The sequence below is a fragment of the Bison bison genome, unplaced genomic scaffold (genome assembly GCF_000754665.1).
Source record: "Bison bison bison isolate TAMUID 2011002044 unplaced genomic scaffold, Bison_UMD1.0 scf7180017864146, whole genome shotgun sequence".
In the NCBI taxonomy this organism is placed as follows: Eukaryota; Metazoa; Chordata; class Mammalia; order Artiodactyla; family Bovidae; genus Bison; species Bison bison.
The window spans coordinates 10,136,773-10,158,510 of record NW_011494718.1 but is presented as its reverse complement, the minus strand read 5'-3'; the positions used below and the strand labels follow the sequence as shown (position 1 = coordinate 10,158,510).

Sequence of the window (21,738 nt, the reverse complement as noted above, 5' to 3'; positions counted from 1 at the left end):
TTTAATGGCTGAGTAATACTCCATTGTGTATATGTACCACAGCTTTCTTATCCATTCATCTGCTGATGGACATCTAGGTTGCTTCCATGTCTTGGCTATTATAAACAGTGCTGCGATGAACATTGGGGTACACGTGTCTCTTTCCCTTCTGGTTTCCTCAGTGTGTATGCCCAGCAGTGGGATTGCTGGATCATAAGGCAGTTCTATTTCCAGTTTTTTAAGGAATCTCCACACTGTTCTCCATAGTGGCTGTACTAGTTTGCATTCCCACCAACAGTGTAAAAGGGTTCCCTTTTCTCCACACCCTCTCCAGCATTTATTATTTGTAGACTTTTGGATCGCAGCCATTCTGACTGGTGTGAAATGGTACCTCATAGTGGTAAAAAAGGATTTCTTAACCAAAGATTAAAAGCAGGCTAAAACAACAGCAAAAAACTGAGAACTTCTCTATATTTATGCATAATTTTCAAAAAGATCTACGTAGTACTACTTCTGTCCTAAAATACTGTCAGTTGTAACATATACCTTTGCTTTGATAATATTTTTCTTTCATATATGTTATTTTTTAAGTATAACATACATTCAGAAAAGTGAAAAGAAAAGGACCTCCCAGGTGGTAAAGAACGCACCTGCCAATGCAGGAGAAAAGTGAAAAATGTACAGCTCAAGGAATTACATAACAAAGTCTGCACCTCTGTAACTCACACCCAGATCAAGAAGCTGAAAACTGCCAGAGACCCACCTTTTGCCACTTGCCTATATAGCCTTCTTCTTCTCCACTAATAACCAGTGTCCCGCCTTCTAACGTAATCATTTGGGTTTCGCCAGCTCTGTACGGATGGAATTATAAAGTTCTTTCATTTATACCTTCTTTTGCTTAATAGTTTTTCAAGTTTATGTTGTATGTAACAATATTTTTCTTTTTCACATTTTCCTTTTTAAGAATATACCACCATTTATTTATGCATTTAACTTTGGGAGCCTGTTTCGGTTGTGTCTGTTAATGCAGCTATGAACATAAGTGTCTGTTAGAGCAATGTGTATGTATTGCTATTGGGCACATACCTGAGAGTGGAATTACTGGGTCATAGCTTAAGCTACATTATCTTCAGTTAGATAATTCCAGAAAGCTTTCCAAAATGATTATACCAGTATACACTTATATTAGCAGCATGTGAGGGTTATATCTTCTCCACATCCTTGCCCAAACTTGGCATTATCAGTTTAATTTGTCACACTGGTGGGTATGTATTATTAACATCTCATTATTTTTTTTTTTCTCTCTCCCTCCCCCCTCTCATTATTGTTTTAATTTGCTTTTCCTTGGTTGGACACTTTTTCATACGATTAATAATCATTTGGATATTCACTTTTGTGAATTGCCTTTTCAAACCTCTTTCACTGTTGTCAAGTTTTTGTTTATTTGCTTGTTAGTTCTTTGTTGGTTTTAAATGTTACAAGTAATTTTCTCCTGCTCTTGCCTTTTCAGTCTCTTAATGGTATCTTTTGGATTTAATAAAGACCAATATTTAGCCATTTTCTTTATGATTAGTGTTTTTTTGCCTGGTTTAACAAGTCTTCCTTACAGCAGCATCATGAATATAACATCTTCTGGAAACCTTCCTAAAATTATTTTCTATTTTCCAGACACATAGTTTATGTGGTATTTATTTTTGCCTGGAATATTAAGTTGTTTTTTTTTTTCCAGTTTTCAGCACCGTTTATTGAAAAAGACTATCCATTCTCTGCTGTCCCATTTTACTTGAGTTATATATATGAATCTAAGCTGGACTCCCTATTTCTTTATCCTGTTTTAATTACTCTAGTTACAGTAATTACTCTAGCTAGACAGTTAGCACTGTCTTAATTGCATTAGTTTTATAAAATCTTTTACTGTTTGATGAAGCAAATCTTGTCAACTTTTTATTTTTAATTAATTTTTATTGGAGTATATTTGATTTGCAATGTTGTGTTAGTTTCAGGTGTGCAGCATAGTGAATCAGTTATACAGGCACATATATCCACTCTTTTTAAGATTCTTTTCCCATATAGGTCATTACAGAGTATGGAGTAGTTCCGTGTCAGCTTGTTTTTCTTCAAGAATTTCTTGGCTATTCTTGGCTCTTTGCATTTACAGATTTGGGAATCAGCTTGTCAGTTTCAGCCAACAGCAACAGGAAGATTGGGCTTTTTGTTAGGAAGTGCATTGACTCAGTCAATGTGGAACAGATTAACAGCTTTATAATAACAAATCCGTCAATCTGTGAACTTTAGATATTCTTCTATTTATATCTTCAATTTCTATTAATATCTTTATGATTTTCTTTGTAAAGTTCTTGCACATCTTTTGTTAAATATTTTTGTTGTTGGCTGATATGTTATTATAAATGATATTTCTGAAATTTTATTTTCTTATTAGGCTGTTACTGATAATACAGGATTTATTTGCATATTAATTTTGTATGTTGATCTTGTATCTTAGTAACTTGGCTAAGCTCATTCTAATAATTTATATTTTCAAGTTAAACAATTATGTTCTTGGCAAATAATGACCATCTTACTTCTTCTTTACAATCATTATACCTGTTTATTCCTTGCTCCCTTTGCCTAGAATTCAAATAGAAGATAAATAATGGGCGTCTTTGTCTGTCTTTAATCTTAAAGGAGGAGATTTTCAACATTTCACCATTTTATGTAGTGTTTTGTATGGGTGTTTGTGTATGCCTTTTGTTTGAAGAAAGAAGTTCCTTTCTATGCCTAGTTAAGAATTTTAATAATGAATGGGTAAAAAAAGAAATTTTCAGATATTTTCTCTGTATTTATTGAGATTATATGATGGTATAACCTTTTTATTCTACTAATGTGATGAATCATATTAATTAATTTTAAAATGCTAATCCAAACTTGTGTTCCTGCCATAATTCCGGCTTGTTCATGATATATTACTCTTTTTAAATATTGGTGAAATTGTCAGTCACTCAGTCATGTCCAATTCTTTGCGACCCCATGCCTCTGTCCAACAATTGGTAGATTCATTTTATTAATATTTATCTTGCCATTTGTGTTTATAAGTGAGATTGACCTGTAAGTTTCCTTGTGAGGTATTGGTATTAAGATTAAGTTTATGTCTTAAAGTGATTTGGGATCTGTTTCCTCTTTTTCTGTTATCTGGTAGAATTTCTGTAAAAATCAGTGTTATTTCTTAATTAAATGTTTGGTAAAATTGACGTGTGAAGCCTGCGGGCCTAGAGCTTTCTTTTAGAGGAGTTTCTAATTATCAGTTCAATGTTTGCTGTTTTTAAATTGAAGTATAGTTGATTTACAGTGTTGCGTTGATATCTGTTGTAGAGCAAGATGATTCAGTTACACTACATATATACGTGTATGTGTGTGTATATATATATATACACATGTTCTTTTTATATTATTTTCCATTATATTTTAATCATGGGATATTGAATATAATTCCTTGTGCTATACAGTAAGACCTTGTTGTTTATCCATCCTGTATATAGTAATTTACATCTGCTAACCTCAGACTCCCAACCTGCCCCTCCCCCACTCCATGTTTCCTGGCTTTGTTTCTGTTGAAAAGTCAGCTGTTTATCCATTTATGCTGCTTTGCAAGTAATATGTTTCTTTTCTTTATCAGACTTTAAATTTTATCTCTCCCCCTTTCAACAATTGTCCTACGTTGTACCTATGTTAGTCTTTTGTTGTTGTAAATATTCCTTTGTACATGTTCATTTTATAACATATTGCTCCTTGGTATGTGACTTGATGACCTTTACCAGTTTGGGAGAATTCTCAGTCACTATCTTCACCAGACATCACTTCCTGCTCATTTGCTTTCTCTTCTGGATCTAGGTTGTATTATGTTACATCTTACTGTGTTCTGAACATCCCTTACATGCTCTTCTGTATTTACCCTCCTTTTGACTCCTCACGCATGATTCTCAGTATTTTCTTCTAGTTTACTAATTTCCTCTTCAACTATCCCTAATACACTATTTCACCCATCACCTGAGTCCTTAATTTCATCTACTGTATTTTTTTAGTTCTAGACTTTTCATTTGGTTCTTTTTATACATTTCTGTAGAAATTCTTTTGTATAATTGCTATAAAAAGTCTCAATTATGTCTTCAGTTCAGTTCAGTTACTCAGTCGTGTCCGACTCTTTGCCATCCCGTGAATCGCAGCACACCAGGCCTCCCTGTCCATCACCAACTCCCGGAGTTCACTCAGACTCACGTCCATCGAGTCAGTGATGCCATCCAGCCGTCTCATCCTCTGTCGTCCCCCTCTCCTCCTGCCCCCAATCCCTCCCAGCATCAGAGTCTTTTCCAATGAGTCAGCTCTTCTCATGAGGTGGCCAAAGTACTGGAGTTTCAGCTTTAGCTTCATTCCTTCCAAAGAAATCCCAGGACTGATGTCCTTTAGGATGGACTGGTTGGATCTCCTTGCAGTCCAAGGGACTCTCAAGAATCTTCTCCAACACCACAGTTCAAAAGCATTATGTCTTAGGCACAGTGAATCCATCTTAGGTGTATTAGGCAGAATTGCTTTAAAGTCTGTATCTAATACCTCTGTTATCTAGAGTCTTTGCAAGTCTTTTCTATTATTTGTGTGTGTGTTAATTTTATAAGGCTTCCATAACAAAGTACCACAAACTGGATAGCTTAACACGATAGATACTTCTTGTTTCACAATTCTGAAGGCTGGAAGTTTAAAATGAAGGTTTTAAAAGGCCATGCTCCTTCTGAGACCTATAAGAGAGAATCCTTTGTTGCCCCTTTTTCCTTCTGGTGTTTGCCAGCAATCCTTGGCATTACTGGTTTGTAGATATATCATTTTCATCTCTGCCTCTGTCATCATGCAGGATCTTTTTTCCTGTATGTCTCTGTCCTTTTCCTATAAGGACACCGTTCATATTGAATTAAAGGTCCACCCATCATAGCTAATTACATCTACAACAATTCTATTTCCAAAGAAAGTCACTTTCTGAGGGAGTAGGAATTTAGGGTTTCAGCATATCTTTTTACAGGGACACTTCGTTCCGTGCCATGTTGTTTTTCTCTCTTCTTGTTTATTCCATGTTTCTTCATTGTATGTCAGAATATTCTTTATCAGGGGCCAGAAAATTGTATATGAAAAATTCTGGACTTGATGTCAAAGCTACAGTGTTGTCTTCCTGTATTACTCTTGACTACACTAGCAATCTGGATTCACTGTAATCCAATTACAGGGAGTTAGGTAGTTTGAAGCTTGGCTTTGCACCCTAGAAAGCCCAGTATGTTTCCCACTTACTGCTGGGATGTTGCCATTCATGGTCTGACATTGCCAGTCTTTGGAAAAACCTGCTTGCAAGGCTGGCTGTCTGCTAGCATCTGGGAACTTGGCTAGTAAACAGTTTCCTACGCTGATGTAAAACGTCCATTAGCTGATAAGGAGGGCTCATTGTACCTACACTGTTTGTATAAATACTATGGCTTATTCTGAACATCTGCTTGCTGAGTGTCTGGAATTTTGGTATGTGTTAGGCAGAGGGTTGCCTGCATGATGCATCCCCCAATAAAAGCATTGAGTGCTGAGTCTTCATTAAGTTTATCTGGTACAAAAAGATGTTGCTGGAGGAATTAAGTGGATCTTGTGTGGCTCCAGTGAGAAAGGCCTTTTTTTTTTTTAATTGTAGAAAAATGTTTGTAGCATAAAATGTACCATTTTAACAATTCCAGGGTACAATTTACTACACATTTTTTAAAAATTATCTGTTTATTTTATGGCCACGGAATGTGGGCTCGTCGTTCCCCGATCGGGGATCTAACTCATGCCCCCTGCACTGGAAGCACAGTGTCTTAGCCACTGGCTTGCTAGGGAGGTCCTACTGTATGATTTTAGTGCATGATTTACTGTGATTAAGTACATTCATAGTGCCATGTAACCATCATCACTGTCCATTTCCAGAGCTTTTTTATCATCCCGAATAGAAAGCCAACAAAGGACTTTTGAAGATAGCATCTCATTTTCTCTGAACTTTATCCCACACTTCTTTGCCTTTTTTGGATTCTCCTTTTATTTGTATCCTTTTGCTATAATAAATCTTATCCATGTGTGCCACTGTATGTTGAAGCTATAAGTCCTTGTAGAGAAGCACTGAGCCTGTGTCCCAACTCAGAACATTTGTTTATGTAATTCATAGAGCAGTTTTTGTTCTTCTAATCCTGAGAGATTATTGAAAACTCTGGTTCATCTCTTAGGTCTCAGTTGCTTTCTCCAGATTAACAGGTGCTCCTAAGAGAGAAGCAGCCCTCAGTGCCAGACTCACATCTCCAAGTGTGTTTCTTCTTCTGGTTTTTTGGCTCTGAATATAGTCCCATTCCCTTTTTCTGGTAACCACTAACAAATTATGTAATTTAATCACTCATAGTATTTATGGCCTGTCTCTGTCTGTTTTGTTTATTGATATATCATAAGCACCTGGAACAGTATCTGACACACAGAGGTGCTCAATAAGTATTTTTTAGAGAGTGAAGTTGGCTTGCATAATTGGTTGAAGGAACAGTAAAAAGTCAAGGAGAAGGGAAATGGTAGATAACAAACCACAGAATTTATATACTTTATTCATTTTACTTTTCCTAGATGTGTGTAAGACAAGCCATTGGAATACAAGAAGAAAATATTATAGCTTTTACTTTTTCTCTAAAGAAATTAAAAACTAAACATTATTCATGTTAAGTAAGTGGAGTGACAGGTGGTCCTCTCCTTTGAATGTTGTTGTAGAGTTCTGTTACATATAAAATAGAAAATATTTTTATTATCTCCACATTGTACACCGTCCAAGAAACAGTGTGCCCAGTCCATTCCATATGAATGGTCATCCTCAGAGTTGTGCTGTATAGAATCCTCGGGTTTATTAAGGATGACTTTGTTGTTGAAAATGAAAGATGCTGCTTATTTAAAACAGCAACAACAAGAACAAAAAGAAACCCTCATATATGCCACAGAGTCCACCAGTGGCAGGATCAGAATTTAGTCAGTTTTTTTCAAGTATTTATTTATTTATTTTTGGTTTTGCTGGGTCTTTGTTGCTGGACATGGACTTTTCTGGTTGCAGCGAGCAGGGGCATCTCTTCATTGCAGTGCACGGGCTTCTCATTAAGTAGCGTCTCCTGTTGTGGAGCACAGACTCTAAGCACATGGGCTCCAGTAGTTGCAGCATGCAGGTGCAGTAGTTGTGGTGCACGGGCTTTAGCTACTTTGCAGTATTTTGAATCCTCCCTGACCAGGGATCAAACCTGTGTCCCCTGTATTGGCAGGCATATCCTCATTCACTGTGCCACCAGGGAAGTCCTGGTCACAATTTTTAAGTGTTTATAACTTTGCTGTAAACCTTAAACAGGGCTAGGAAAAAACGGGGAGGGAGGAGGTCAGAGGTAACAAAAATGAAGCGCTCACTGTGTGTATAACAATGTTAATCAGTGTGACTGAATACAAATAATTCATTGTGTCTTAGAAACTGGGATAAAGTCTTAACCAGAAGATTTCCACGTGCTCCTATTTCTTTCCCATGCAATCATGCACCCTCGTCCTTTCTAAGTTGTGACCTGTGTTTTCCTCACTCAACCTTTGCTAGCCGCTCCTCCATTTAACTGTGGCATTTCATTGTTAGTTTTCCCTGCCCAGCTCTATGATCTCAAAATTTCAAAGAAATTTAAGACAGTTTCTTCTCAGAAATCAAAGCCGGGGACCAGTGCGTTAGAGCTTGCTTTCTTTGTTTTTTTTGACATTACATCTTTTGGCGAGAAAAGTGAGAGTAGAGTTTACATGTGTGATTGAGAGATTCAGATACAGCGTATCATACAAAACACAAGAGATACAAAATATCACTTACTGAACTGAAGAGTGTATTGATTTATAGGACTCCAGTTCAGCAGTTATCTAAACTGACTGTGTGTCGCAGTCGTTTGTAGAGCTTGTTAGATTGAAGATTATTGGCCCTGACCCTAGGAGTGTCTGATTCGATAGGTCTGGATTGGAACCTAAGACTTTAGCGTTTGTAGCATGTTCTAAGGTGGTGCTAATGCTGGTAGTCCAGGGACCATACCTTGAATACCTTTCCTGTAGCTCCTAGTCTCCTTTTTAGGTAGAGTAAAAATACTTGTTTTTTGTTTCCCTGCTTTGCTATGAACATGTTCTTCTCTTCCTTTAGATTGCTGTGTTATTTTTTCCCTCTTGCCCCAAACACTAATATGTACTCCCTAAAGAAAATTCCAAAAGTCATCTTACCACAACTTCTGTATCTACTTTTCAGTTATCTAATGTATATCAATTCTGCAGTCGACATACAAGCAGTCCTTCCTTTGTGCTATTCTGATATCCACAAATGTCAGTTACAAAGGCATATTAACTGTAATTGTGTAAACTACCAACTTTACTGCTGACTCTTCAGTTCACAGATCACTACATAAATAACAGACTTGCGTCATGACCAGTCACCAATCATATCACTCCTTTAAGAGTCTGTCTGTTTTTGGTCGCTGTGTACCTGTTACTGAGATCATGCATAGAAAGCAAAATGTCTAGTTGTGTTCCCTCCTTGTCTCCCAGTGATAAACTCACATGATGTTTTGTAAAAGTGGATAATCAGAAGAGGGAATTGGCCAACAAAGATTAAAGCACAGCAAAGAAACAAAAGACCATACTGCTGCAAATGGAATTTGAATTGAATATAAATGGAGTTATAGAAGAAATAACTGACAGTAGAAATGTTGACACTGCTGAGGTTCAAGAGACAAGATGAGCCACCAGAGGAACTTAGTGAAAGTGAACTGACTCACATAAATAAGGAAAGTGCTTGTGGCATAAAGGATGAAGAAATGACCCTGGCACAGTATTTTACATTGAAGAAACACTTTGAGATATTTCATGACCTTAAAAGTGCAAAGGGTATAACGTTGGGAGCTGATCCAACAATGATCAGCAAGTGTGAAACCCCTCCACAGCATAGAAAAGGTGCTTGCTCCCTATCATAAGTTGTAACAGGAGAAAGTGACAAGCACTATTCAGACTACTATTAATGAGTTTTATAATGAAATAATACTTTAAATTTCAGTGTTTGCAATTTATAGTCTACTAAATAAAGATTAGTTTTTACTGTCTTCATTTCTCCATGCATTTATTACTGATGGGGAATTTATAATGTTTTGATCAAAAAATCTTAAAGGTAATGGAGCAATTGTAATTTTTCCCATTGATTATTAAAATCGCTTGCATAATTTTGACTTATGCATGATTATTTTTATCATCCCCTACTACATGTAGAATAGGGACTGCCTATATACATGTATGTGTGTGTGTGTGTATATATATATATGTATGAATTCATGCATGTATGTAAAGCCCTGATTTGTATTAACTAACCTTTCCAACCTTGACACACTTAAAAAAGTATTTGGATAGCATACTGTGATATGCAAGAGTCTACGAGGCCAGAAAGCTGTTGCCATCCCAAGTCTTGTGCAGTTGCCCCAAGGACTGAGGAAATAAACATCTGAACTCATTTGAGGCCCACTGGTTAAAATGTTCCAATGTTGAGAGAATTGAAGCCCTCATGGAACTTAGTACAGTATTCTCTGTATATTTTAGACTAACTGTATTTGACATATACTATAATACATACTTTTCATTGAGATTGCTTTAAAAAGGTAAGAACTGTGAGTTTCCTCAAAGACACATTTAGTAAATGTCTAAACTGTTTTATTGTGCTTAATATTTATTGCCTTTTGACAGTCTTTAAACCATTAAACTGTGTCCTTTTTATTAGAAACGTCACTGTGTAATGAGTGTTAGAAATGCAGAGGTGAAACCGAAACTTGGCACAGGAAAGAATAAGTAGGCATGGGAAAAGATTTGTTGTCTTAGAAGAAAAGTATCTGGTAAAAATATTTCTAATTCTTTTTTATGAGCACAAAGCAGATGAAATGAAAGGGGGCAAGATAAGAAATGAGATACTAAATTATTTGCAGGTTTTTTGTATTATGATTGATGTCAACTATCCAGGTCATGTGTTCTGATAACCAAATTTTGGAAGCTAAAAAAATTAAAGTGATACTATTTTCAGCATTAGTGAATATTATACTCTTAGCGATTGATGTTTTTGACTGGTGTAATAACATGGGTTTTGTATGAATGTGATTATATAACATTTAACTAAACGCCATTTTTTGTATCACTTCCCTGGCACATTCCCAGGCCTCAGTGTTGTGTCTCAACCTGTTTTGTGGGAGAACATGTGCAAGTGTAATCATGAGAGTTTGCTGTTTTGTTTCTTTGAATTCTAGAATTAGGTCATGTTTATAAGAAAGTAAGACTTGGAGCAGACTATTTTGATTTTTTTTTTTTTAATCGTAGGAAATCTTATCATGTGCTTTAATTAAAAAATAAGCTAGATTTTTTTAAGGTTTATTGAGGTATAACTAATAACATTTTAAGATATTTAAATCATACATCATAATGATTTGATGTATGTATACATTGTAAAAGAATTCCTCTCATCTAGTTGAATTAACAAATCCATCATCTCCAGGTATTTTTTTTTTTTGGATGAGAACATTTGAGTTGTACTCTCTTAGCAAATATCAGTTATATAATCTACTATTATCAGCTAGAGTCACTGTGTTATACATTAGATCCTCAGACCTTATTCATCTTGTAGCTGAAGGTTTGTGCCCTTTTAGCCCCCAACCCCTGAGAACCACTTTTCTACTTCTTTCTTTGAGTTTGACTTTTATTCCCCCGGATTCCTCATATAAGTTATCATGCAGTATATATCTTTCTCTTTCTGACTTATTTCACTTAGCATCCAATTCATGGATGAATAATATTCCATTATTTGTGTGTGTATCACACCTTTATCCTTTCATCTGTTGGTGGACACTTAGGTTATGCACATCTTGGCTATTGTGAATAATTAAGCCAAGTTTTTACCTTAACCAAGTTTGTCTGAGTAATGTATTTATCATACCCAAACTATATTTTATCTGCTTGCTTTTATAATATTATGGTACATGCATACATGAATGCTAAGTCGCTTCAGTCATGGCTCTTTGCAACACTGTGGACTGTAGGCCACCAGGTTCTTCTGTCCATGGCATTCTCCAGGCAAGAATACTGGAGTGGGTTGCCATGCTCTGCTCCAGGGGATGTTCCTGACCCAGGGATCAAACCCACATCTCCTATGGTGCCTGCATTCCAGGCAGATTCTTTACTGCTGAACCACTGGGAACCCCAGCACCACCTGGGAAGCTCTCTAAAAATTTAATTTCCATAAAAATGAAAGTTTTACTAGAAATTAGAAACCACTGTTTCAACAGTTCTTAAATTGTAGACTTAGAGATGATTTTTTTGATGTGGACATGTATAAACTTTTCTATGTTCAGCAAATATTTTAGAATTAATACATATTCCTTTATAATCTGACTTCTGGTATTATTTTAAAGTACAGCTTTACTTAATAAACTTAATAAAATGTCTATTTCTCTTTTTAGAATATAAAGTTCCTTTATAATTATGACAATTGTGTAAAAACATCTTTAAAAAGATTGGATAACTTAGCTTTTTTGATTTTTAAATACAGCAATTGTTCTTTTTAAGTTTGATCTTTTATTTTAGGACATATTGATGCATTTACATCAAAGCTTTTCCTGCTTGAAGAAATTACCTCAGAAGAATTGAAAGAAAAACTTTCAGCACTCAAGTAAGAAATTTTGTGGTAGGAATTTAAAAGCTTGTTAACGTGATCATTAATTTTCCTTTATCACTAAATATTGGTTTAAATTATTTATTTTCAAGACTTTCGTCCTTTTATAAATTGAGGCTTTCCTTGACCCAGTTTGTGATCCATTTTACATTAATCATTTCCATCTCCAAATTAAATGTTCTAGTGGCACCAGTATTTCTACTTAAGACAAAGGAGGCTAAAACAATAGAGGAGTCTTCCATCTTGGTGAAGTATGGGCACACATATTTCACTTCTTTCCAGAGGTGGGAATAAATAGGCCAGTCAGACTTTGAGCTCAGGGATATATACACTCATTCAGGTATTCTAACTTCTAAAAATTTGTTCTTCTACCAACTGTTACTGTACATCAGATTGAAATTAATTTAATTTGCATCTCACAACTTTCCAGGAAGAACTGGTGGTACCTTTAATCTACATTTTATACATGAGGAAACTGGAACTTGGAGTGACTTTCCCCAGAGCACACTGCTGAGCTAGGATGACAGTTGGTAGTTAATATGTTTGATTCATCTGAAAGGATGGGAAATCGCCCTGACTTATATTAGTTCTGTAGTTCCAGCTTTGGGGCTTGTCATAGTTTTTGAAGGCTGTAGATTCAAGTTTGACTTCCTTGCTTATACTTAAACATCTGTTATAAGTATTACTTCTTTTGATGGGTAACTTTTTATTTACATATGTGAATAGAAAAGCTTTTCTGTACATTTATGCACTGCCTGCTCTACCTCTCCCAATGAAAACCATTTTTTAAATAAATAATCAAGGGAATGAATGTAGGTCTAGAAGAGATATTTAAATCAGTATCTTATATTTCATTTCCTTTTATTCATTTAAAGTACCTCTCAATTTCTTTGAAATTCACCACCACCATCTCTAAAAGGCGAACTCCTCTGCAGATTAATTCTGCTAAAGACGTTTTAAACTTCAAAAATTTTAAACTTAGAAACTTATTAAAACATTTATAGTTTGAGAGACTTTCCTGTCAGTCCAGTGGTTAAGACTCCATGAACCAGTGCAGGGGGGTTGATGCCTGGTGGGGGAACTAGGATCCCATATGCTGCGTGGTATAGCCATAAAAACAAAAACATTTTTTTAAAAAACACGAACTCAAAGGGAAATACATTCTTTAAAAAAAAATCATAGCTTAAAATAGTGATCTCTTTACTCATCACTGCTCTGACTGACACAAGCCAAAATACTTTATGATTTTTAAGGGAAATCAGAAAATGGCAAAAATGAAGTAAATACTAAAATTCAGTCAAGTTAGAAATACATTTAGATATTTGTTTTACATTATTTCATCTGTTGTTTTGTTATTGAGACATTTCTTTTCCCAAGGAGTTACAGTTGTTAAGAGTAAGTTTTTTTGTTCCTTAATTTTATTTGGATTTCTTCTGTTTAATAGGATTTCAAGTTTATTTAACATCCTCCAACACATTCTAAGAAAATTAAGTAGGTAAGTACTCTGGAGGCGTTTTTCATTGGTATGTCTAATTTTCTTGGGTGAAAAAACTTTGAATACATCTTGTTAGGAATAGACAGAAAATAACCTAGAAATACAAAATTTATTCTGTTGTGTCAAAGTGGAATTGTGAAAATATAAATAGGAAGGAAATATAATAACATCTGGCTTTACTGAGCTTACAGTTAAACATTTTTTTCTGTACAGATATTATAATGGCTTCCTATTGCCACTGTAACAAATTATCACAAACTTAATGGCTTCAGACAACTCAAATTTATTCTCTTGTAGTTCTGCAGCTCAAAGATCTGAAATTCTCTTCAATGGACTAAACTTGTGTCAGCAGGGCTGGCCCCTTCTGGAGGCTCTTAGGAATCAGTTGTTTCCTTGCCTAATTTTCAGCTTCTAGTGGCTGCTTGTATTTCTTTTCTTTTTTAATTGAAATATAGTTAGTGTACAATATTATGTTAGTTTCAGGTATACTAGATAGTGATTTGATATTTTCATACATTATGAAGTGATTGCAATAAGTCTAATAACCATATATCTCCATACAAAGTTGTTACAATTATATTCTTTATGCTGTGTGTTACATCCTTGTGACTTATTTATAATTGGAGGTTTGTACCTCCTCAGCCCCCTGTGCCTGTTTCTCCACACACATACTATCCTCAGTCAGCAACCACCCTTTTGTTTATGTGTCTGTAAGTCTATCTTACTTTTGTTTCTTTTGCTTTTCAGATTCCATATATACGTAAGGTCGTATGGTATTTGTCTTTCTCCGACTTGTTTCACATGGCACAATAACTTCTAGATACAGCCATGTTGCTGCAAATGCAAGATTTCATTTTTTATGACTGAGTAGTATTCCATTGTCGGAGAAGGCAATGGTGTCCCACTCCAGCACTCTTGCCTGGAAAATCCCATGGACGGAGGAGCCTGGTGGGCTGCAGTCCATGGGGTCGCACAGAGTCGGACACGACTGAAGCGACTTAGCAGCAGCAGCAGTATTCCATTGTACTTTTATCACATCTTACTTATCTGTTCATCAGTAGACACTTAACTTGCTTCTCTATCTTGGCTTTTATAAATAATACTGCAGTGAACATTGGTGTTTATATATCTTTTGATATATGATGAATACCCAAGAGTAGAATTGCTGGATCATATGACAGTTCAATTTTCAATTTTTTGAGGTACCTCCCTACTCTTTCCCATAGTGGCTGCATAATTTATAATCCCACCAGTAGTGTACAAGGATTCCTTTTTCTCCACATCCTTGCCAACACTTATTTATTGTCTTATTGGTGATAGCCATTCTGACAGGAGTGAGGTGGTATATCACTGTGGTTTTGATTTGCATTTCCCTGATGATTAATGGTATTGGCCATCCAACCAGTCCATTCTGAAGGAGATCAGCCCTGGGATTTCTTTGAAAGGAATGATGCTAAAGCTGAAACTCCAGTACTTGGCCAGCTCATGCGAAGAGTTGACTCATTGGAAAAGACTCTGATGCTGGGAGGGATTGGGGGCAGGAGGAGAAGGGGACGACAGAGGATGAGATGGCTAGATGGCATCACTGACTTGATGGACGTGAGTCTGAGTGAACTCCGGGAGTTGGTAATGGACAGGGAGGCTGGCGTGCTGCGATTCATGGGGTCGCAAAGAGTCGGACGCGACTGAGCGACTGATCTGATCTGATCTGATGCCTTCTTTGGAAAAATACCTATATTTCTTAGATTGTAGTCCCTTACTCCATCTCCAAAGTACATTATTCACATTTTTGCTTTTGTTGTTACATTGTGTCCTTAATCACATTTACAAGCCATTGATGGGTAATGTTCACAAATTCTAGAGAAGAATGACTTATAAGTATGATTAATCCTTGTTTTTAATGATAGATTGTGAGGAAGAACTGATATCCTCCATAGTACCTTTGCACTGGAAGAGTGTAAAAACAACAACAAAAAAGGAACACACAGGATGTCAATCATATCCTTTTACCTCTTCATGTTGGTACACTGAATTCCTTAAAGCTTTCTAAAGAGAAAGGGTTTAATGCAAATTTGACAGAACTTCTTATTGTGATAGTAGAGGATCACAATAAAGGGTATGGGTTTTTTTTGGTGTTTGATTGCCTGGGTTTATATGCAGGTCCTGCACTCAGAACTTGGGCAAATTACTTAATATCTCTAATTTTTGTTTGTCTCTAATATGGAGTTAATAATTTTATCCCTTCAAGATTTGTTGTGTAGGATTTGTTGTTGTTGTTGTTGTTGTGTAGGATTTAATGACAAAAAGGACATAAACAGTGCAACAGTTAGTTCATGATAAACATTCAGTACCTATTAACTGCTTAGGTTGCTATTATTCTCAGGGCCCCTCATATTGTGATTGTTCTGTTAACTGTTTCTGCCGCTTTATTTTAAACTTTTCAGTGTAGTGTGTCACATTCACCTTTCTATCTCTGTTCACCTGTTAGTAGATAGAAAGTAGTTACAGTGCTTGTTTAATTAAATGTTGTGTATAGAAATGGTATGTATGTGTTCTTACATACTCATATGTCTGTGTACTTTTCGTTATGTGTTGTCCAGGAATTAGAGAATTAGGCAGACTATTTGTCTCCCATTAAATTATTGAAAACTTCCAAATTGACTGACATAACAATGAAAAGAAAATAATTATATATCCTGAACTTGGAATAAGAACTAAAACTAGTTGCTAAAAAGGCATGAAAATAGATTAGAAGATTCTTAAATCTTATTTGATCAACAGAGTGTTTTTAGAGATGATGTCCCATTCCCCTAATTGTTTTTTTATTTTATTAATAGGTCATGATTAAGAAAATGCTATTGAAATTGACACAGTGAATCAGTGAGTTGAGTTTTACTGTGTGAATTTAGCTTGCAGGAGGGTTCCTACTTGTTGTCTCACGCCGCAGAAGATTCTTCGCTCCTGATCTACAAAACCTCTGATGGAAAAGTTACTAGGACAGCGTACAACTTGCATAAAACACATTGTGGCCTTCCTGGTGTGCCTTCCAGCCTCTCGGTTCCCTGGGTCCCTTTAGATCCCAGTCTCTTGTTACCATATCATATCCATCACGGAAGAATACCTTGTACTTTTCCACCTAAGTCACTGGGTCCCACAGCGCAACAAAAGGTAGGATCTTTTCTGAAATAAAATGTTCCACTAGGTTGTTTATTATTAATCTGTTTCGCTATGCATTTCAACCTGGTGTCCATATTTGCCATGTTAATCACAACACCATTCTAAAAACAGTGTTTATTGGAACGATAGGTAAAGTTGTATGCTCTTGTGAACCCATCATTTTAGCAAAACTTTCTGTTTTTTGTTAGGTTTATAGTCAACTAAAGAAAATTCTATTAGCCTGCCCAGTGAGGGCATGAGCAAGGCAACCACATAGTTAAATCCCTATGTTCCTATGAAAAGCAGAGTTATAATTTTTTTTCAGTTTTTATGTATACTTTTTTATTTCATTAAATATTTGAGGCAATTTGCAGAAGAATACATAGAATAAAATTATGGTGATGCAATTAAAAATTGATAAGTAGGATATGGAAAAATATAAAAACAAGTGTTAGTAATTAGTGACTGCAGTGCCTTATTAAAAGTACAATAAAATGTTAAGTAAATTGTGTTTTAATGCTAAGTATTTTTTATAACTCAATATTTTAGTTATAATTAATGTTATACTCTTTATAGCATCCTTCCTAGAAATAACAGTTGAATGATATTTCTCAGAAACTTTTGTAAAACCATTGTTAGAGATACTGTTTACCATGTAGCCCATTCTTTGTATCATGTAAGAAGTTCCAGTTCGAGTTTAGTTGAAGGAAAACTTTTCTTCTCTGTGAGTGAATCTGACTTTTCCTTTCCTGCTGCCAAAAATCTTTGAGTCAAAAATTATTGAGTCCTCTATTCTTCTCAATATTTCACTCCACAACATCTATCGCTTGTATATCATGTAGATATTTTCTGTTTTTTTTTTCTTTCTGTATTAATCTGCAAATGTCCACAATTCCTTTGGAGAAATAGCTAGAATGCAGATACTGAGGATTATTTTGTAATTTACAGTGGTTTTATGGTTTACAAAGGTTGTTTATATTTTTCAATTCTCCACTCTTATTATTGAGAGAATCCTTTTAGAAATGACAACTTCTTGTACATTGTTAACTTTGGCCAAGAAAATACATAAATGTGGTTAATTAGTTGGAACAAGTGAAAGAATAGACAGAATGAGTTATCAGTATTTTAAGTCATTTTAGCTACAGTTTTTGTTGGGTATTTTTCAGTTTTCGTTTCAAACAGGAGTCTTATTTTCTCTTCCTTTCACATTTATTCTTTGTATCTTTCTTCTCTTTTGGACTCTTATGTTTTTCTTACTCTTTGTCTGTTTCTCGAATTCATAATTTCTTCTCTGTCTTTACCATCGCTGACCTTCTTATAGTTCCTTTCCCTCCCTTCTTAGTTTTCATTTCTTCTTTTCCACTGCCCTTCAGTTTCATTATTGTAAGCACATTGCTCTAAAGGTCTGTCATTCCTTCATTTCCTCATTTAACATTTCAAACTTTTCCAAATTTAAAAAAAATCACAAAAGAGTGATTTTCCTCTTTACTTCTCTCAGTTTACCCTGATCTGTCTGCTTCCCTGATTGTTATTTGAAATTGTCGTACTTTAAAACTGTCAGATTAAAGCTTGCATAGAGGCAGTTAAGTGGCTAGAGGCTAAAAATATATAAAGGACAATTTGAAGGGTAATTATTTCATGTGTAAACAATAGAGTTGACTGTATTGTAAACATGTTAAACTGTCCTGTTCTTTGCTGCTTCTCCTAGATTGGTGGGACAAGAATGCCTACCCGAAGCCACAGGAATTCAGTTTCCGTGGAAACGAAAAGCCTGCCTGCTCAGCAAGTTGAAAATGAAGGAGTGGCTTCGAGTAAAAGAAAAATAACTTAAAGACTGTACCATGGAAAACAAAGAAAAACCAGTTATCACAACATTTAGTTTAGAAAAATTTGAGGGAAAATATACCTGAAAGATCTGTAGGCAACAGGAATGTTTTTGTTTTACTGTCCTTGAGAGTTCTTAGAGTGCCTTAAAAAAACACTTGGACTATGTGAAGCAGTGTTCCAACTCAAACAGGCTAATATGCCCTTAACACCTGAGGTTTGAGGAGACTATAGATATGTTTTAGCATTATCGTGGCAGGGAAATACAGAGAGAAGAAAATATTTTTATACTAGACCTTTAGCAAAAAAAAAAGTAGGAAAATAATTTGCTCTTTCAAGAGCAATATTTATCATTATGTATTAGATTAATCCTGGAGGAGGAAATAGCAACCCATTCCAGTATTCTTGCCTGGAGAATCCCATAGACAGGAGAACCTGGCAGGCTACAGTCCATGGGGTCTCAAAAAGTCAGACATGACTTAGCAACTACACATTAGGTTAATCATTTCAGTTGTAATGCTGGTCTATTGGGGTTTGCTCAGAAGGTTAAATCTTGCTACTGTCAGAGATAATTTTGACTTATGTAAACCCTATTTCTGACCTATCTGACAGTTTTTCTATACTGATTTAAAATGATGATTGTTGCAGGTTACAAAGTTAATACCTTTAAAAACTGGTGAAATTCCATTGCAGAAGCCAAAAAGAAAAATAAAAAGCTCTCTGCCTATGTAAATTCACAAGGAAGTTAACAGTTTTTTGTTGGGCAATCATCAATTAGTTTAAAAAAAAAAAAAAAGCTTGTGGTGTAACACGTTCGGTGACTGCCTCTGTCCCTTGGCACAAATCCTGGCTAGGTGTTGAAATACACTACTAAAAACAAACAGATGAGTGTATTTTCCAGAGAAATCTCATATTTCAACTAGAAAGACTAACATGTAAAACAGAAGCTCTTTTTCCTCATCTATACTAATTAATTTAAAATTTTCAGGACCATGAAGGTGAATTTAGGAAAGGGCCAATCATTTAATGTTATTATAGCCAACTATTTGTATTTATGAAGGGATGAACTCATTTAATTTATAAAATACAAGCTTTATAATCCAAGGCAAAATTTGGTTTTGGAATTTTTTTATGCATTTTATATTAATATAGGAAATTAGCCCCAGTGACCTTCTCAGCTGTTGTAAGTAGCATTTAAATATTCTTTTTACTACCAAGTTTTGTTTTGAGTTTTTTGGTTGGTTATATAATATTTTAAATTAATGACTAGTTATTAATGAAATTGTCTTATATATTTTAATATATAGTTTCCTCATCCTGCCATTCCCTTTTTAAAATATTAAGCTTTGTTTCAATAGTCATGATTTTTTTTTAACTTTTGTCACATACCCATATTTCCTGAAATACTCTACTTGTGAATCATTTGGCAGTGAACCATGGGAGAGGCAGGGATTCCCTAGTAATTTTCTCTTTTAGAAAAGCTAAGCAATGATTACTTTAGACTTCTGAATACCAGAAAGACATGACTTTCATTTTTTTAGTTTTAGTTTTTACTCAATAAAATGTGTGATCTTATAAGAGATTATTTTAAAATTATCTTAGCCATCTATTAGAGTAACTCTGATAATATATATAAAGCTAGTTTTTGTTTTCCACTTGTGCTTAATCAAGCTTCTTTTTTTAATGTATATTTGAATTTGTGTTCTTTTTATTGATTTTTAGTACTGAGAATGTATAAGCAAGAAAGTGACATTGACAGTACGAGCAAAGATGTTTTTAAAAAAACAAAAACAGTCAGTATTGGCAAGGGTATAATGAGCCTGGCCTACATAATCTCTGTGGTGAAGGTATAAACATTTCATTCAGTAAATGTTTGAGTGTACCTGTGTGCCACACAACCTAAAATTGGTCCCCATGTTTACTCTCATAAAATTCTTACTCGTGTATCAGAATATTTGTTTATTGTACTTATTACTGTCTTTCTTCTTAAATAGATTACAAGCTATGCCAAGGCGGGGCATATATGTTTTGTTCATTTGTGTATAACATACATAATACATAAGTCGCTCAGTAGATAGAACTTGAATATATGAATAGATTAATATCTCAGTATCAAAGATAGATTTTGGTCTTCCCATGAGCTAACCTTCTAGTGGCAGACACAATACTGATCTTTGTGGTAAGTACCCCAAGAAAGTAAAGTAAGGAAGTCATCTAACCAGGACCTGATAATTAAGGAGGAAGGTCTGGATAAACCTTGAGCTGCGCCTTTAAAAATAAGTAAGAGTTACAAGGAAAGAATGAAAGGTCTTCGACACAGAAAGAAAGCAGCATATGCAGAGGTGACCGCCAGCCAGAGTGTAGGCTGTGAGCATGGGAGAGAGAGAAGGAGCTATAGGACAGGAACAGGCGTGCTATGCTATGGCATTTGAATTCTGTCCTCTGCAGTGTGGGAACAAGTAGTGATTTTTTAATAAAAATAAATAACATGATCAGGTATAATTTTGAAAAAGTTCTTGTTGGCATTAGTGTAGAGAATGGAATGGAGCTGGGAAAGACTGTAGGGAAGTAGAAAAGTTGCAAAGTTATGTTATAATAATTGAAAAATGAATTAAAGTAATAAAAATAGGGTCAGGTTCAAGTGATAAGAGAAAAAACTGACAACTTGGTGATATAGTTTGTAGGGGGAGTAAAATATGGCTTCCAGGTTCCTCATGGGATACTTTGTAAATACACTACTTAGAAAGGATGAAGAGTGTGACTAGAGCAAGAGGAGGGCTTGCTTAACACGTTCATTTCCTTTCATCACTTGTATCCCTTGAATTCTGGGCTGGATGTGCTATTATTACTATATAAGAAACTAGTACTATCCCACACTAGCTAGGACACAGAAGCAACAGATGCCCACTGACAGCTGAACAGACAAGCTGTGGTTCATATACACAACAGAGTATTACTCAGCTATAAAAAGGAACATCTATGAGTCAATTCTAACGAAGTGGATGAACCTAGAGCCTATTATACAGAGTAAAGTAAGTCAGAAAGAGAAAAATACTTTATATTAACCCAAATCTAGAAAGATGATACTGACGAACCTAATTGCAGGGCAACAAAGGAGATGCAGATATAAAGAAAAGACTTATGGACACAATGGGGGAAGGAGAGGATGAGATGAATTGAGAGAGTAACAGTGAAACATATGTTACCATGTGTAAAATAGATAGCCAGTGGGAATTTGCTATATGACACAGGGAGATCAAATCCAGTCCTTTGTGACACCTAGACGGGTGGGATGGGGTGGGAAGTAGGGAATTTTAAGATGGAGAGGATATAATGTATCCCTATGGCTAATTCATGTTGATATATGGCAGAAACTAACACAATATTGTAAAACAATTATCCTCCAATTGAAAATAATTTAAAAAAAAAATTAGCCCAAAACTTAGCTAGTTAAAACCACAAATTATTATTATTTTTTTAAAGAGTAGGTATGTTTTAAGACTCT

The 21,738-nt window shown here is 35.2% G+C and overlaps 1 protein-coding gene across 4 annotated transcripts in view; it reads left to right on the top strand.

Annotated features, from left to right (window-relative positions):
• The window catches only part of ICE2 (interactor of little elongation complex ELL subunit 2), a 66,303-nt gene extending 46,118 nt beyond the window's left edge, over nucleotides 1–20,185 (top strand). For all 4 annotated transcript variants that reach the window (XM_010840776.1, XM_010840777.1, XM_010840778.1 and 1 more), the window contains 4 exons: nucleotides 11,671–11,755; nucleotides 13,203–13,253; nucleotides 16,163–16,421; nucleotides 18,118–20,185. In XM_010840776.1, coding sequence (XP_010839078.1) covers nucleotides 11,671–11,755; nucleotides 13,203–13,253; nucleotides 16,163–16,421; nucleotides 18,118–18,240 — 518 coding nt within the window. In that variant the 3' untranslated portion in view covers nucleotides 18,241–20,185. The remainder of the gene's footprint in view (nucleotides 1–11,670; nucleotides 11,756–13,202; nucleotides 13,254–16,162; nucleotides 16,422–18,117) is intronic.
• Nucleotides 20,186–21,738: the final 1,553 nt, after the last annotated feature.